Genomic DNA, 13,194 nt, shown 5'->3' on the forward strand with positions numbered 1-13,194 from the left:
TGTATGGAGTGTCTCAATCATTTTCCTTTTAATTATTTTAACTTTGTCATCAGGCATGTCATTTAAGTATTCTTCAATATACTTAAAAAAAACTGCGTGTTTGGAGACTGCTGGCTTTTTAAGAAAGTCCAAAGCAAAGTCCATTGCCTCCAAAGCACGTTCTGTAGCAAGCCTATACATTCTACTTTATATTGTTCGCTCTGTTTTTGTCACAGCCCTTCTGTAGCACTCATTGCAGGGGCAATTCTGTCTTGTACTTACTCATGTGTGTCGCTATGGAACTGGTGATCTCGCTGCTTCTTTTATTCTGCCCAAAATACTCAAGAAATTGTCCGTCAGGGCCCACTAGGTACATGATGATTGTATGATCAACAATGTAGTCATTGTCTTCATCCTTTGGTCCTTGACTGTAGTACACTCTGTAGGCTCTGACACCTGGTCCAGTTGAGCCTGTGACCCCGTCAGGCCAATCAGCTGAGGGGAAAACTCTTTCACATAGGCAGCCAACGCTTCTGGTGTGTCTCTATCTGGATCGATGGTGATGAGAACAGGGGTCAGGTTGGAAAGAGACTTGATTTGGTCGATTTCATCCACCACCGCCATCATTTTCGCGATCTCATCCGGGCAGATGTCCGGGCAGTGTGTGAAACCAAAATAGATGAGCACCCACGGGCCAAAGAAGTCCTCATTCTTCCTGGGCTTGTTGTTGTGATCGACGAGGGAAAACGGTCCACCGAGCAACGGCTTTCCTATTGACCTGGTCCGCTCTTTTTCAATGGATTCCTCCTTCTCTTTCTTGACATACTTCATTCCTCCGAGGAGAGCACCTCCGACGCGAACGTCACCGCTAAGGATTTCCACGTCACAGCCCCCGACTTTTTGTCTCCACCAGAGGGCGGCGGTGGGATGGAGGAAGAGGCTCTTGTTGAGGAACATTTAGGTAACATCCATGGCGTTGTTGTCCTCCTACAGCAGCCCTCTTTAACCTGCACTAGCAGACACTGGACCGTCCTCCGTGGTGAGGCAGCATTGAGACTGTGTGTCAGTCTCAGTATTTGACCATAAGGCCATTTTGGCAGCAACCTATTGCGATACGACAACAACAGACACGACATATTGCGATAAGAACAAGTCACAGCGATGTAAAGGGAGTGATGTCCAGAGTGGGAAGTTTGGTCGGATCGGAGGTTGTACAAAAAAATATAAATCTGCAAATCCCCATCTATGGAGTAGTCTGATGTCCTCAATATGACAACATCATACTGGTGTCATAGTCTGGCTTGGACTCCATATTTGGGGCATGGCTAACACCGAACTCCTTATTTGGGCATAAAAGGGACACAGCAAACCTCGACACATGCTCAAATCGCCGTTGTTAGGCAACGTCTCTGACATCACTGCATGTTACACAATATAGGCTGCCACCTATATACACATACCGTGTGTGTGTGTGTGTGTGTGTGTGTGTGTGTGTGTGCGTGCGTGCGTGCGTGTGCGTGCGTGCGTGCGTGCGTGCGTGCGTGCGTGCGTGTATATATAGATAGAGATATAGATATATAGATCTCTGTCTCGTCCCCTTTATGACCATATATGGAGATCTCTGTATTTGTCAGTCCGTGTCCCTTTTATGCCCATATTATGGAGATCTCTGTATCTGTCAGTCCTTGTCCCCTCTATGCCCAAAAATGGAGATCCCTGATGTCATCAGTATATGCCCATATATGGGCATGCCCCCTTTTGTGCCCAAATATGGAGATGTGTGATTTGCTTGCGCCACATTGAGCTTAGACAACACACACCATTATGTGAGAATAGCTGCATTGGGAGTGGCTGAGTCATGGTGACATGAGCGTGACATCAGAGGTCAACATGTACTCAAGAACTGTACTGAAGTACAATTTTGAGGTATTTGCACTTTGAGTATTTCCGATTTCCAATACTTTTACTTCTACTTCTCTATATCTCAGAGGCAAATGTTGTACTTTTACTCCACTACAATTATTTGAAAACTGTAGTTACTAGTTACTTTGTAGATTTTGATTACTAGAGTTTCGGGGGGCTACGCCCCCCTCAACCCCAGCCGCGCACGGGGCCCAGCGTGGCCGTGTGTATATTGGGGGACCCAAATCGCCGGAGTGAAACTGTGGAACCTTTTTTTTGAAAAAGGAAAAAATTTGAAGAAATAATATTTGTTATGTTTCAGGGGGTCCACAGGGGGTCCGCGGACCCCCTGATGGTCCACTGACCCCCTGTGGAGTGTTGGGACGCGCGGGGACACCCCTGGAACATTGCGGACCATTTTGGTGTTTTTTTTTTTTTCATGAAGGTGGTTGCTTGTTTCTGGCGCAGGCTGTGCAAACCTGGCAACCCAGCGCATGCTGCCGCACGTTTAAGTGGCGTAGCGTCATGAGGGTCAGTGGGGCCGTGGCTCGGTCAGTGAAGACCCTGTAGTGCGGATGATATGTGGCATAGAGGGGCAGATTGTAAATCCACAGAGGAAACATCCGTGGGCTACCATTGGTTCAGCGATGTGTGCGGTCGCCCTGCGGGCCCTCCTCCTCCACCAATGTGCAGTATTGAGAGCCCTGACGTCACAACAATTGGAGCGATGGGCACTGCACTGTGGTTGGTTAGGGTACACCTAGGGCCCAGGTAGAACCCAGTTAAAGGCTGCATGGGCAAACCCAGTTAGGACCCGCCTTGGTCCCACATAAACATGGCTAGTTGGGGCCCACCTAAGGGCCAGGTAGAAGCTACTTATAGCCTGCATGGGCATCGCAGTTGGGACTGAAGTGGATGCCGCTGACATTGCTGACATGGGGTCCATATGGTTTAGCCCACCTTGAAACCATATGGGAACTACGCTGGCATGCTGGCTGTAATGCAAACGCTGCATCATACCTGCAGTGTGTAGTTTGATGTTGTGTGTGTAGCAGATATACCTGCAGTGTGTAGATCAATGTCCATAGGAAAGTCAATGGCCAGCAGTGTTTTTTTTCCCCAGCAGAGTTTGTAGTGTCTCTGTGTCTCTGTGGAAGAGGTTGCACATGAACTCTGCAGCCGCACTGAGGCGCTCCAACACAAACACTCTGACATTAAGCTGCTTCACACAACAAACATCAGCACCACGCTGCTGTTTGTCCAAAAGACACAATATCTCCTCTCCCACCGAGGTCATGTGTTCATTTATCGACAGGCGTACAGACTCCTTTTGACACATTTTACGTCGTTTATCCAGCTCTCACTGACTCTCCACATCGGGCTGTTATTTTGCTGCGATCAAGTCAACGATGTGAGAGATTAGCTATCACAGACGGACGGACAGGGGGTGAAACATAGTCTTGCGCCATGCCTTTCGGCCTGGCGGAGACAATAAAAAACCGAAAGTAAAGGAAATGGCCATTTCTGCAACAGAAGTAGTCAATAAACTATGCTATGAAAACATGGGCCACATTGGCAAAGAATGTAAGAAAGAGGCAATCATGTAGAAAATAGCCGATCTCCAAGCTTACAAAGCCTCTCAACGTGAGGCGTTTCGAGCTTGTAGATCGGCTATTTTCACAATATTTACTTGTGGAACGGAGTCAAACAGAATGGGGGGGTCCCAGATCAAGTACGTGTATTTGGGGGGGGGGGGGGGGGGGGGGGGCGGCGTGAAAGGGTTGATAAACACTGCTCTAATCGGAGCGAAATTATCTGAAATTACTACATGACCATAATGCAGGCTAACATGCGTTGCACGGGGCGGTCCTGCCATTACGTTAGTTACTGTAGTTGCTGTGGAGCTACATAGTTCTCCAGAAGACACACACAAACATACACCATCTACAATGGACGAACTGAGCAGCAATATAGACATTCACCACACGAACGTGCATTGTAGACAAAGTGATTGCACAGCCGCTGCAGGCATGACAACCAGGTTAGCGTTAGCGACATGGCAGCTATCACAGCGCCCTGTCCGTCGTGCTGCAACTGCCTGTGATGGCTACAGCAGTAACAGCAAGCTGTCTGCGATGCCATTGTCTGGAGACTGCTCTGAGCGTGACAGGACCAATGAGAGTGAGCGCTGTAGTTGTTGCTAAGATACGGTGGCGTCTCTGCCCCATAGCTTGTAGATCTCTCACACATGATTGGCGTAGGCTGCGTTGCCAGGTCTGACTTTGTGTGTAAGCAATGGTCGGCTTATTTTTGCGCGCCTTTGGGCTCGTTTGCATTGTGCGCACGGCAGCGCTTGTTTAGCGTACGTCAGCGCGACGTGGCAACGGACGTGGCAACGTGAAAGGTGATTGGCTGGTGAAAAGAAACACCCGACGTTACACCAGAAATGGTGCCTGGAGAAAATGGTGACCAAAAAAAAAGTTTGGAAAAAAAGGAAAAAACCCCCGCAGCGGCTGCGTGCTGTTGTGGTGATGAGGTCGTGCGCACGGTAAACGGTACGAAGCTGGCTCCCCTTCCGTTTTGTCCGACATTTGGTGAGTAGAATTAATTATGTTGCGCGGTGGAAAAGGTGTAGTGAGGAGTGAGATGTCCCCTACGCGAGGTGTAAATTCAGCGCGGCCGGCGTGGCGGTCCCCTCTATGCCCAAAAATGGAGATCCCTGATGTCATCAGTATATGCCCATATATGGGCATGCCCCCTTTTGTGCCCAAATATGGAGATGTGTGATTTGCTTGCGCCACATTGAGCTTAGACAACACACACCATTATGTGAGAATAGCTGCATTGGGAGTGGCTGAGTCATGGTGACATGAGCGTGACATCAGAGGTCAACATGTACTCAAGAACTGTACTGAAGTACAATTTTGAGGTATTTGCACTTTGAGTATTTCCGATTTCCAATACTTTTACTTCTACTTCTCTATATCTCAGAGGCAAATGTTGTACTTTTACTCCACTACAATTATTTGAAAACTGTAGTTACTAGTTACTTTGTAGATTTTGATTACTAGAGTTTCGGGGGGCTACGCCCCCCTCAACCCCAGCCGCGCACGGGGCCCAGCGTGGCCGTGTGTATATTGGGGGACCCAAATCGCCGGAGTGAAACTGTGGAACCTTTTTTTTGAAAAAGGAAAAAATTTGAAGAAATAATATTTGTTATGTTTCAGGGGGTCCACAGGGGGTCCGCGGACCCCCTGATGGTCCACTGACCCCCTGTGGAGTGTTGGGACGCGCGGGGACACCCCTGGAACATTGCGGACCATTTTGGTGTTTTTTTTTTTTTCATGAAGGTGGTTGCTTGTTTCTGGCGCAGGCTGTGCAAACCTGGCAACCCAGCGCATGCTGCCGCACGTTTAAGTGGCGTAGCGTCATGAGGGTCAGTGGGGCCGTGGCTCGGTCAGTGAAGACCCTGTAGTGCGGATGATATGTGGCATAGAGGGGCAGATTGTAAATCCACAGAGGAAACATCCGTGGGCTACCATTGGTTCAGCGATGTGTGCGGTCGCCCTGCGGGCCCTCCTCCTCCACCAATGTGCAGTATTGAGAGCCCTGACGTCACAACAATTGGAGCGATGGGCACTGCACTGTGGTTGGTTAGGGTACACCTAGGGCCCAGGTAGAACCCAGTTAAAGGCTGCATGGGCAAACCCAGTTAGGACCCGCCTTGGTCCCACATAAACATGGCTAGTTGGGGCCCACCTAAGGGCCAGGTAGAAGCTACTTATAGCCTGCATGGGCATCGCAGTTGGGACTGAAGTGGATGCCGCTGACATTGCTGACATGGGGTCCATATGGTTTAGCCCACCTTGAAACCATATGGGAACTACGCTGGCATGCTGGCTGTAATGCAAACGCTGCATCATACCTGCAGTGTGTAGTTTGATGTTGTGTGTGTAGCAGATATACCTGCAGTGTGTAGATCAATGTCCATAGGAAAGTCAATGGCCAGCAGTGTTTTTTTTCCCCAGCAGAGTTTGTAGTGTCTCTGTGTCTCTGTGGAAGAGGTTGCACATGAACTCTGCAGCCGCACTGAGGCGCTCCAACACAAACACTCTGACATTAAGCTGCTTCACACAACAAACATCAGCACCACGCTGCTGTTTGTCCAAAAGACACAATATCTCCTCTCCCACCGAGGTCATGTGTTCATTTATCGACAGGCGTACAGACTCCTTTTGACACATTTTACGTCGTTTATCCAGCTCTCACTGACTCTCCACATCGGGCTGTTATTTTGCTGCGATCAAGTCAACGATGTGAGAGATTAGCTATCACAGACGGACGGACAGGGGGTGAAACATAGTCTTGCGCCATGCCTTTCGGCCTGGCGGAGACAATAAAAAACCGAAAGTAAAGGAAATGGCCATTTCTGCAACAGAAGTAGTCAATAAACTATGCTATGAAAACATGGGCCACATTGGCAAAGAATGTAAGAAAGAGGCAATCATGTAGAAAATAGCCGATCTCCAAGCTTACAAAGCCTCTCAACGTGAGGCGTTTCGAGCTTGTAGATCGGCTATTTTCACAATATTTACTTGTGGAACGGAGTCAAACAGAATGGGGGGGTCCCAGATCAAGTACGTGTATTTGGGGGGGGGGGGGGGGGGCGGCGTGAAAGGGTTGATAAACACTGCTCTAATCGGAGCGAAATTATCTGAAATTACTACATGACCATAATGCAGGCTAACATGCGTTGCACGGGGCGGTCCTGCCATTACGTTAGTTACTGTAGTTGCTGTGGAGCTACATAGTTCTCCAGAAGACACACACAAACATACACCATCTACAATGGACGAACTGAGCAGCAATATAGACATTCACCACACGAACGTGCATTGTAGACAAAGTGATTGCACAGCCGCTGCAGGCATGACAACCAGGTTAGCGTTAGCGACATGGCAGCTATCACAGCGCCCTGTCCGTCGTGCTGCAACTGCCTGTGATGGCTACAGCAGTAACAGCAAGCTGTCTGCGATGCCATTGTCTGGAGACTGCTCTGAGCGTGACAGGACCAATGAGAGTGAGCGCTGTAGTTGTTGCTAAGATACGGTGGCGTCTCTGCCCCATAGCTTGTAGATCTCTCACACATGATTGGCGTAGGCTGCGTTGCCAGGTCTGACTTTGTGTGTAAGCAATGGTCGGCTTATTTTTGCGCGCCTTTGGGCTCGTTTGCATTGTGCGCACGGCAGCGCTTGTTTAGCGTACGTCAGCGCGACGTGGCAACGGACGTGGCAACGTGAAAGGTGATTGGCTGGTGAAAAGAAACACCCGACGTTACACCAGAAATGGTGCCTGGAGAAAATGGTGACCAAAAAAAAAGTTTGGAAAAAAAGGAAAAAACCCCCGCAGCGGCTGCGTGCTGTTGTGGTGATGAGGTCGTGCGCACGGTAAACGGTACGAAGCTGGCTCCCCTTCCGTTTTGTCCGACATTTGGTGAGTAGAATTAATTATGTTGCGCGGTGGAAAAGGTGTAGTGAGGAGTGAGATGTCCCCTACGCGAGGTGTAAATTCAGCGCGGCCGGCGTGGCGAGTCAGTTGGCGAGATGTGGTCTGGCGGTGCGTTGTTTAGTCGATAACAGAGCTGTGGGGTGTGGACACCGAGGGTGCGGAAGTTGGTCGCCATTTATATAGTTAGATTATTACAAAACATACAGTAAGCCCTATATCGGCCATTTGAAAATAGCAGATCTACAAGTGCAACGCATTGTGAGCTTGTAGATCTGCTATTTTCACCACTGGAGGCTGGTAAAGTGTGTTGCTACTGTTGTGTTATAGTAGTTTCATTCATTATTAAAAAAAATTGCACACATGTGACCCGCACCGCATCGTGCACCCCCAGCGGGGGGGCATCCATTACAGATTCTGATTTGCCAACATTATCAAGCAGGCTATACGTGCGTGTTCATTCATGTTTTCATGCAGCTGGCTGGTTGGTGCGCTGGTAACATCGGTCCGTCTGAAACTCATCCAGTGAGAAACGTTCCGCGGTGCAAAAATAGGTGCGATTAAAATGTGTTCATTTTTTTAACGCAATCATTTTTCTGTAATTAATTGATCGAAATTAACGCGATGAAGTCCCTGCCCTAATATATATATACTAGAGGGCTGTCAGGGCCGCTTTGCAGCCCTGACATCTAGGCCCGATCCGAGGTTGGTCCAGACAGAGTCCAAGACTCATCAGATGTCAAAACTCTCCAAACATTTCCTCCTTCTAAATAGTCAAATTCCTCCTCATGCTTTAGTGGTGTGTGTAACAGATTCACATCCTCATCGTTTCTAAACATTTCGACTGTTAGCCCTTCTAAATAGTCAATTTCCTCTGTAAGAGATATTTCTGAACCATTACGGCGACCTGGCCTAATTATAGCTGGGAGGCATGCGTTAATCCGACAGACCTTTTCTCCGACTATGTGGCATCCGCGTGCGGTTAGGGTTAGGGTGCGGGTTTGGTTCGGGTTTACTGTTTAATGTCGGAGCACTGCGCTGAGCTCTGGTACTGCCTCTCAGGCAGACTTCCTGTATCTGGTTGCTATGGCAACCTGCCAAATCAGGCTGAGGGTCTGATAGGCAAATCAGAGAATCAATCAAACCGAGAGTCCGATCACTGATCGAGGTGGGGTAAGATGCCTAAAACATAGCCATAGCTCTGATCAACAGTCTGTGGCAAGTTTCGGGGCAAATGGAGTGATCCTGTGCTTGCTTACCCCGCACAAACTTTCGGAGCTTTTGTCAATTATATAGTTGTTAGATCCGTCTTGATCACTTGACTAATAGAGATGATTTGCGTGATGTTTGTACAAAATGTGTAGGAGTTCTATGAGCATCTCTTACTCTGGATAAGAAGTTGAGCAAGCACTTGGGAACTATTCCTTTAAGCAGTGGTGGATATTTTTTTTTACGTAAGTAAAAGTACTGGGCATTGTAAATATTTAAGTAAAGCAAAAATACCTAAACATGTACAGTAGTAAATGTACTTAGTTGCTTTCCACCACTGCCATTAAGAAACCCAGTCAAAATGAAAGGTTGGGAGACTCTCCCATATTCTCAGCCATCCTAGACCGCTAAAGTGATTAGGTTAACCCTTCCATTGTGTTAGGGGGATTTTTTTTTACCCGTTTTCACGTTTAAACAGGTAAAAAGTACCCTTTACATTTCTTTATTGGAACACGGCTTCATGATATCCTCAGAAACAGCTAGTTTAACCCAACAATTGCCACCATTTTAGTTAATTATGATGGTCTTAAAAAAAAGTGCCATCTGTGATGTTAAGGGTCAAATTTGATCCGGCAGAGGAGTGTGGCTCAATTCCCCCCAAATTGTCAATATTCAATGTTTACATGTTTGGAGTCATATTTGCTATTAGGAATAAAATCAAGTTTGGGTTTATGAAAAATAAATGATTTTTACCTTCTATGGTATGCAGATACATTTTGACCCTTAACACCACAAATGTCACAATGTTAACATTTTTCAATGCTAACAAGTTAAAAAACTAAAACCAGTATTTTTTTATACATTTTGTTTTAAGTGTGTTCTAATATTAGTCTATTATAGCTAGATAACATCATTATCCATTGTCTTCATTATAGGAAATGTAATGGGTGAATTTTAACATTTTTATAATTGAAAACGAGATGTATTGAAAGATGAAAACCAAACCCAAAATAATATTTAAAAATGATAAAATTGGATATGAATGCATAACAAGTCAGCTATGAGGTGGGAGAAAAAATAATAATGTATTTTTGTATTTTTGGCTGAGTTACATCACAGGTCGAATTTGACCCGCTAACACCAAAAGTGTATGCAGGTCTCTAACACAATGCAATGGTTAAGTGAGTCCTGGGGTGAAACTTAAGTACCAACCGTATAAACCTTTTTTGAGAGACAAATTATAGTATTTTCTTCATTTTTTTTAATTCACTAAGGGGCTAAGGAATGTTTTACACACACAAATTCTCCTTGTATTCAAGGGTGAGTAAATAATAGAAATAAACTCATTTCCTGGACATGCAATGTCCATTGCATGTGCACTTTCCTGAACCCAGGAGCAGCACTCTACACAACATGGCAATAGGAAGTCCACATCAAAGGCAGGCTTGCTACTGTTGAAAAACAACACGAGAGAAGACACCAGGAGGTTCTGAGCCATCGGCCAAAGCCGCACGAAATCCTTCCTCTCGCCGCGCCTGCGCCAGCTTAGTCAGTGAGAGAAATGACCGAGGTTCAGTGACAGCAAGATCACTGAGAACACGGCGATTGACTTGAACACCAGTCTTTATCATGTTGTGCATAAGGGCTGGGTACTTCATGCCATGCTCTCGTGATGCTGCTGCGATGCGCGTAATCCACAACGTTCGCATGTTACGTTTCTTTTGCTTTCTAGCTTTGGTGGCGTAGACGAAAGCCCTTTGTACGGCTTTTACGGCCAAACTGTAGCAGCGATTCTTCCTGCCTCTGAAATGCTGTGCATGTTTGAGAAGCTCTTGAACCTTCCAGTATCTATCGGGTCCACGGTTTCGGATCCAACATGATAACGTCAGAAATACCATTTTCTATGTGGATGTTATTATAGACTTTTTACTTTATTAAACACTATATATTAGATTATAAGACCCTGAATGTATAACAGAGAACACTCTGCTCTTGTACCGCCTTGCAGTGTTTACTCTTGTCATCATGATGAGCTCACGATGAGTCAGCCATGCCCAAATATGGAGCTCCATCATGTCAGACTTATATAGTCTCTAGTATTGTGGCAACGGTGGACCATATTATTTTACCATCTGACAACTAATACAGACATATACATCACTGGCACGTGAATCCTGCGACCCATGAAACCATAGAGAGAGGAACTGCACAAAGATTGTCCCCAAAAAGAGGCTTAACAATATCATTGTGAATGAGTATCTGATAAGGATAAGGATAATTCCTTTTAACAGGTCGTTCATGAAAGTTGTTGCAGTCTTGTTTCCAATGAGAACCTGTGAGCAATTAGGGGTTAAGAGTCTTGCTCAGGGACACATTTCATTTCATCGACACATATGCTGGCCTGGCCTGGAATCGAACCTGGGGCAACCAGGGCCTCTGGCTCCCTATGTGGGCTCACTAACCACTCAGCTATGGCCGCCCCTGACGCCCCTTATACTTTGTGTTTTGAGGTTTCTGTGGTTTGTGTTCGGGGTGGGGGTGTGTGTGGGAACGGGCCTGGGGCTGTTACTGTCTGGTTTAAGGGAGAAGGAAGAGAAGGAGCAGCAGGAGGATACACACCCCCATGGTGGTCTCCAGTGTCACCTCCCTGTCGTCCCCATACCCAGTGTAAGGGAGAAGGAAGAAAAGGAGCAACAGGAGGACACACCCCCCCAATGTGGTCTCCAGTGTCACATCCCTGTCGTCCCCATACCCATTGTAAGGGCGAAGGAAGAAAAGGAGCAACAGGAGGACACACACCCCCAATGTGGTCTCCTGTGTCACCTCCCTGTCGTCCCCATACCCAGTGTAGAGGCCTCCACCACCGACCTGACGGCGTACCAGGGGGGCGGGGCAGTAACGAAGTACGGCTTCCCCTCGTTGGCCAAAGTCAAGAGCAGAGAGTCCTATGTCACTTCCTATGACCCCCGCACCCGCACGGCCTCCTGGGTAATGGAACGGCTGAATATCTCCTCCATCACTGGACCTGCAAACAGGAACACCTGTGACTTCAAAGAAGATGACAGCGTTCACGTGTACCACCGATCGACCAACGCAGACTACGAGGGGAGTGGCTTTGACAGAGGTCACCTGGCTGCAGCAGGCAATCACAAGTGGGACCAAAAGGCCATGGACGACACCTTCTACCTGAGCAACGTTGCACCACAGAATCCTCATATGAACAAGAAGGCATGGAACAAGCTGGAGCAAATGAGTCGTTCACTGACCACACTTTACCGCAATGTTTACGTCTGCACCGGACCGTTGTACCTGCCCAGACAGGAGGCTGATGGGAAGCTGTACGTGAAGTATCAGGTGTTGGGACAAAACCAGGTTGCCGTGCCAACACACTTCTTCAAGGTGTTGATTTTGGAGGGGTCACATGGGGTGGAGCTTCGTTCCTATATCATGCCCAACTCGCCCGTCAACGAAAAGACCCCCCTGGAACACTTTCTGGTTCCCTTAGAAACCATCGAGAGAGCTTCAGGACTGCTGATCCAAACCAGTCTATGTTCCAAACATCATGAAGAGAACCAACACCCTACAGGCCATCACTGCTAATTAAAACTACGAATCCCAGCCACCATCATCACCACTACATAAGACTACAAATTCCAGCACGTGTAGTCCATACGGGGCCCATCCATTTCAGATGGCCAGGACCGAGCACGACCGCACCAGAGGGACAAGTCAATATTTTGGACCCGGCTCAAAGACCCAGTTCGGGTTGTTGGTTCCGGGCAGACCCGTTCCACCCTCTACACCAGGGGTCTTCGAGGTTTTTTCAGGCCAAGGACCCCCTAGCTGAGAGAGAGATGAAATTGTCAAAAGAGTGATCAAAAAGGTCAACCAAAGAACACGTTTTTTGTATAGGATTTCCTCTAGTCAGTAAGAATACAGTGAAGATTTTTGCAGGGGCCCTCATACAAGGTCATTTCGATTATGCATGCTCCTCATGGTATCCCAACACCACCAAGGCCTTAAAAAAAGTCTCCAAACATCCCAAAACAAACTAGTAAGGCCTCTTGGCCTCAAACACACAACCCATCTAACCCCTGCTCATTTTGCTAGGATTGGATGGCTCAGGGTTGAGGACAGAGTACAGCAACTTACCATGGGCCTGGTCTGCAAGATACAACACAACATTGGGATACCCTTGCCGAGATACAGAATATATCCCAAATACTTTAACCAGGAAGTGAATGGAGCAGTACATCTTTGGATCACATTATCTCCTGGTTCTGTGTGCAAAATTAAAATAAATAAATAATAATTATATTATTTTATTTTTCTAATCAAAAAATAAATAAAAAGACGTCAAAAGACGTCATTGGCAGTGAATGCGTTAAGTACAGTACATAGTTACTTTCCACCACTGTACACCGGGCACCAGCCTACTCAGGAACACTGCAAGTCTGTGTCCCTTTTATGCCCATATATGGAGTTCTGTGTCAGGCATGCCCAAATATGGAGTATAGGCCAGTTGAGGATGTCATATTGATGACATCAGCATACTCTATGTATGGGGATTTTCTGATTTATCTATATAATCATAAATTA

General features: G+C 47.0%; 1 protein-coding gene and 1 pseudogene across 2 annotated transcripts; one reads left to right on the forward strand and one right to left on the reverse strand.

Annotated features, from left to right (window-relative positions):
• Positions 1-229: 229 nt before the first annotated feature.
• LOC311061259 (protein SCO1 homolog, mitochondrial-like) lies at positions 230-947 on the reverse strand (the record flags this gene model as incomplete). Its single annotated transcript, XM_084079814.1, is given in 3 exon segments — positions 230-432; positions 435-836; positions 839-947. Coding segments are annotated over 3 exon segments (714 nt in total).
• A 9,524-nt stretch (positions 948-10,471) lies between these two features.
• LOC311061260 (endonuclease G, mitochondrial-like) lies at positions 10,472-12,199 on the forward strand (annotated as a pseudogene). The gene is made up of 2 exons: positions 10,472-10,479; positions 11,106-12,199. The product of its transcript is annotated as an endonuclease G, mitochondrial-like (transcript).
• Positions 12,200-13,194: the final 995 nt, after the last annotated feature.

Source organism: Gymnoscopelus microlampas, assembly GCF_963454915.1.
Source record: "Gymnoscopelus microlampas genome assembly, chromosome: 15".
NCBI lineage: Eukaryota > Metazoa > Chordata > Actinopteri > Myctophiformes > Myctophidae > Gymnoscopelus > Gymnoscopelus microlampas.